Source organism: Austrofundulus limnaeus, unplaced genomic scaffold (genome assembly GCF_001266775.1).
Source record: "Austrofundulus limnaeus strain Quisiro unplaced genomic scaffold, Austrofundulus_limnaeus-1.0 Scaffold280, whole genome shotgun sequence".
In the NCBI taxonomy this organism is placed as follows: domain Eukaryota; kingdom Metazoa; phylum Chordata; class Actinopteri; order Cyprinodontiformes; family Rivulidae; genus Austrofundulus; species Austrofundulus limnaeus.
The window spans coordinates 154,794-159,992 of NW_013952682.1; the positions used below are offsets into that span (position 1 = coordinate 154,794).

The following is a 5,199-nucleotide window of genomic DNA, read 5'->3' on the forward strand; positions in this document are numbered from 1 at the left end:
CTGAAAGAGTGACCGCTGGCCTGTAAATGAGTGAAAACTGCAGAGTTCTGGCCATTAGAATTAGCTAATGTTTCATTAAAGAAGAACCCGTCCAGAGGACCTATACAATTTTTTTTCCTTTTGATTTTTTACCTGGATTACTGAGATGCATCAGGACAAAAGTAAAAGTACTTTTACACACTTTGTAAGAAATAAYCAGTTGAATTTACTGAACCAAAGTGGTTCCACTAAACCAGTTTGAGTAAATTGAACAATATGTATATTCTTTGCTCAATTTACTGACATGACTTTGTTGAGTAAATTCAACACTTCATTTTTTAGAGTGCAGAAACCTCATCTTTCATGAGGTCAAACATATTTATTTTAAAGAGTAACGTGTTACATTTTAAAGTAAATAATTGTCCTTTTTAGCTTTAAAATGTAACAAAATAAAAGTAAAAATAGCTTGGTAAAATTACAAACCCTCAAAGAAAAAACTATTTTAACAGTAAATGCACTTAGTTACAATAAACCTCTGGTTACTTATTATAACAAATGTACAAAAACAAGATGGGTGTTAGCAAAAATCCTTCCAGCTGCACAGCATCTAATAGCAGAGWAAATAATCATCCAAAAAAGCCATTTTTATCTAAAATAAAAGATGAATTACATGTTTTTTAAAAGAATATATCAGAATGAATGTAACAGAGCTACTCCAACGTGCTGCCACATCGAGCGACAGTTCTAGAAGAAGAACTAAAACAGGTTACAACCAGTTTAGTGTTTGTTCTGGTCTGGACTGACTCCAGTTGTGCATTCAGCTAAAAGCAGCAGAGTTTGAGAGAAAAGCCTCTCAGGGCTCCTGTTGCAGCTCAGCTGTTTCAGAAATGCTGACAACCATCTGTCCGAAGCAGAAATCCTCTAAATCCAGCCACTTTTATTTTTTTAAATAAAGCAACAACTGTGTGAAACCTGCCAGAACCTGCCGAGCGTTAATGCAACTCCTCGGCTGCGGCGCAGTTTAGGTTCAAAATGCAAAACCTGGTTTTATTTTAAGGTCTTTGGAAAATGAAATATAAAAATATTTGTTTTTGTTTTTCCCTCCAGCTGTGTCTCTGGCTCTGGCTTTAAACGGAGTCTTTACAAACACCATCAAGTTGATTGTTGGCAGGTAGGTTTTACAAGATGAGCTGCATCTTTTAAATCACACAAAATCACATCTTTCATTTTAAAAACCCGCTCTGGTTTTCAGACCCAGGCCAGATTACCTGCAGCGCTGTTTCCCAGACGGACAAGTGAACGCTAAGATGCTGTGCACCGGGGAGCAGGAGGTGGTCTCTGAGGGCCGCAAGAGCTTCCCCAGCAGCCACTCGTCCTGTGAGTATCCTGCTTCTGTCACGTTTTAGTGTTTCAGCTTCAGACTGGAGCTTCGGCATCGTTTGGATCTTTGTTGTGGACTAGCTAAACTGATCACATGCTAATGCTAATTTTACAAAAGGCTATAATTCAGCCATTTTTAAACAAACACAGCTGGAAAATTATTTAGGGCAAATACCAAGTCAAAGACCTCTCCCCACATGTTAATTATTTGGGGGTGGCACCTGGGGTGACCAACCAGGAGCCACCCCGACCACCCCTCTGGCTCCGCCCCTGAGTCAACCAGTTTTGTGTTTGTTCCTAAAGTATGTATTAAAATGAGGGAGTTTCCTGAATGTTTTATTACTTTCAGAGGTTTATAGTAACTAAGTACATTTACTTTGTTACAGTACTAAGTAATTTTTGAGGATTTGTAATTATACCAAAAACTTTTATTTAAATCGTGACTTTTACTTTTATTTCGTTACTTTTAAAACTTAAAAATTATACTTTTATTTCTTTAAAGTTTAACACCTAGTTAGTTACTTGTTATAGATTGAATCTGTCTGAACTCATCATGAAAGGAGTTGTTTATGTGCTCTAAAAAATTAAGTGTTGTATTTACTCAACTAAATCAAATCAACCATTTCCACTAAACCTAAAGAGTAAATTTGAGGTGATGTACATATTTTACTCTAAAGAAATTGACCAATTTAATCAACTTMGTTTTGTGGAACCAGTTTGGTTCTGTAAATTTAACAGTTTATTTGTTAGTGGGCGTGGAAAACTACTTTTACTTTACCAATTTTTGTGAACAGTTTTATGACTTTTACTTAAGTACTTTTCTCATCAATGACATTTATTTTTACCAAAGTCATTTTCTGTTAAGGTATTTTTACACTTAGTTTTTTTATGTACTTTATAGACTTATGGTTTTGTTGTTTCAGCTTCAGACTGGAGCTTAAGCATCATTTGGACATTTGTTGTGGACTAGCTAAACTGATCACATGCTAATGCTAATGCTAATTTTACAAAAGATTATAATTCAGCCATTTTTAAACATACGCAGCTGAAAATTATTTAGTGCAAATACAYAATCAATCAATGGGGGTGGCYCCTGGGGTGGCCAYTCCGGAGCCACCCCGACCACCCCTCTGGCTCCGCCCCTGGGTCAAACAGTTTTGTGTTTTTTCCTAAGGTATGTATTAAAAAAGGGATTTTCCTGAATGTTTTGTGACTTTGAAAAGTTTTTTTTGTTCTGTTGGATCCAGTTTTAGTGTTTCAGCTTCAGACTGGAGCTTCGGCATCATTTGGACCTTTTCGCTCAACAAGCTTCWCCTCAGTTTGTGTCTCAGTGGTCCAGCTGTTCACATGGACTCCGTTAGGTTGTGGTTCAYACATAAGAAGCAGCCGAAAACTCATCTTTTTGAAGAGTCGTCTCTATGATTCGGCTCATCTTGAACATAAAACCATCTTGTTGTTTCCATGGTGAGCCTCAGGGAAAGATGGTTTCCTGTCTTTCTGTCTGTGACAGGCTGCTGGTCAGGACTCTGCAGCAAATTTAAATGAGATTTCATCGAACTGATCGTTCCTCAGTCGTTCCACTTTTGGATAATTTTGAAGCTCATCAGCACACCTGCTCCGAAACGGCTCTGAAGTGGTATCAGTGGGCTCGTAAGAGGGTCCGATCAGATCTGTGTGTGGAGCACGTTCGTCCTCACAGCAGCTCCGTGTTGAGTTATTCTGAGAGAAGTYCAGCAGAAACTCAGAAACTCAAAACGTTTAAAGAGTTGAAGAAATCCAATTTTCTCTCTCTGCTCCTTTTTTTTTTACCAGACTGAAGCTTTTGAAGCTGAAGTTAGAGAGAAAAACYTGACGAGGCAGAGAGAAAAACCAGCGTTTTCTGCACAAATATAAAGCCTGAGACGTAAAAACTCTGACATTCATTCATAAACATGAAACAGAGAGTTTCCAGGTAAAACCATCATCAGGACAGACGTCTGTAAAACAAAATATTTCATTTTGTTTCAGCGTCTTTAAGGCAGATTCTTCTTTATCTATCATATTTATAAAAAGTATCGTTTTTATTTTTTTTAAATGTTTAAATTAAAATTATGAGCTAAAACATCCACAGGATGCAGCAGCAGTAATGTGATGCAGAAAAGACGTTGTTAATAGACGAAGCTGTAAACGCCCTGAGTGGTCGTTAAAACGTTTTCTCTCCGGTAAAAGTCAGAGCGCCGTCCCGGTTCTTCTGCACAGGGTCAAAGGTCAAAGCAGGAGAGCGGAGAGGATAGAGACGGAGAGTTTGAAAGCCTGATAATAATAATAATAATAATAATAATAATAATAATAATGGCTGTTAAAGGTCAAAGTGAGATGCTGATGTAAATTACAGATTACACTAAAAAGCTTCAACAAGCTGCTGCTTTTATGGAGTAAAAACACAGAAATGTTTAGAAACAGTTTGAAAGTATAAAAACACCTAAAGCACGTGTCAAACTGAAGGTCCGTGGGCTAAATGTGGCCCGTGGGTGACTCCCATTTGGCCCGCRGAGAGGCTTATTTTGTTGTGCACTTGAAGAGCAAAAAAAATTCATTTTTTTTGCTTAATATGAATAATAGGATAGTACAGTATTAATGTCTGAAAATAATCTGCTTTAAATATTGTTAAAAAAATTATTTCTCTGATGCTCATAGTTTGAAGGTTAGCTGCTAAAGATGCTAACACACACGGTGCCTGYCACGTCCAGCACTGCTTCTAAGAGGGGGTAGCTTTTATTTAATTCTGGATAAACCGTGTATAAAATACAAATGTTACACTTGTGGAAATTTTAGCAAACTTAAAATTACTGGAAGCTAATCAGTCCGCTAATGGTTTCTAAAGTTAGCAACAAGGCTAGTTCTGCTTAGCAGATTAGTGTATTTTTGCCCACCACTGTTGCTAATGTTAAATGTAGAAATCTTCTTTATTTGAAGCGTGTCGAGGGTACACACAGTACGCAGTGTCCTCACTCGGGCATAAATTCAAAGTTTTCCTTGTTATGATGACCTAAGGTGTAAAAAAGCATTTTTATTTCCTACAACAAACCATTTCTCTCATTGTTTAGATTTTCTTGTCTCAGCTGATGCTGATGAATCGGTTCTCTGTGACATAAAGCAGGTTTCTGTTCTCAGTGCTTTAATAGAACGATTAAAACAAGTGATGAAAACAGGAACCGATGGAGGAACTGAGAGTCGGAGGATCTCAGGCTGTGATGTTTTCTTTATAAAAAACAAACTGGAGTTTGTGGGCGATGAGCCGTAGTGTTTTCTTTACCGCGAGGTGCCAATTAACTGTAGCTGTGCTGTGACTCATACTTCCCTGATGGAAACATCAGCATCACTGCAACCTTTCCTGCAGTCAATCAGTTAAATCTCCTCATGGTTTGGTTAATAAGCCTGTTGTGTTCTCGTCACTCACGTCTGAAACATTCAGCTCATTAATGAGACYAATGTAAGGACTTCTGCTTTTTGCAGCTTTGGCACTTTTAAAATAATTACCTCTGTTCAGAGTTATTCTCCTGTAATTTATCTGCAGAAATAAATAACCTGAATGTGTGAAATTAGCAAACATTGGTAAAAATACTGGAGTTACGTCAAACAATTTGTTTTCAAGAAAATCCACCGGAGTTCACGTCCAGAACTTTATTATGGAGGACCGAATCTGACATAATTAGAAATAAAAGCAGAAACAAATCAATCAATCAATCAAAAACAATCAATCAATCAAAAACAATCAATCAAAGACAAACAGTCAATCAATCAAAAACAGTCAATCAATCAAAAACAAACACAATCAATCAGTCAATCAATCAGTCAATC

The 5,199-nt window shown here is 37.2% G+C and overlaps 1 protein-coding gene across 1 annotated transcript in view; it reads left to right on the forward strand.

Annotated features, from left to right (window-relative positions):
• Positions 1-5,199, forward strand: part of plpp4 (phospholipid phosphatase 4) — a 46,459-nt gene that overhangs the window by 25,805 nt on the left and 15,455 nt on the right. The window contains exons 4-5 of the mRNA XM_014021146.1: positions 1,087-1,150; positions 1,232-1,356. Coding sequence (XP_013876600.1) covers positions 1,087-1,150; positions 1,232-1,356 — 189 coding nt within the window. The remainder of the gene's footprint in view (positions 1-1,086; positions 1,151-1,231; positions 1,357-5,199) is intronic.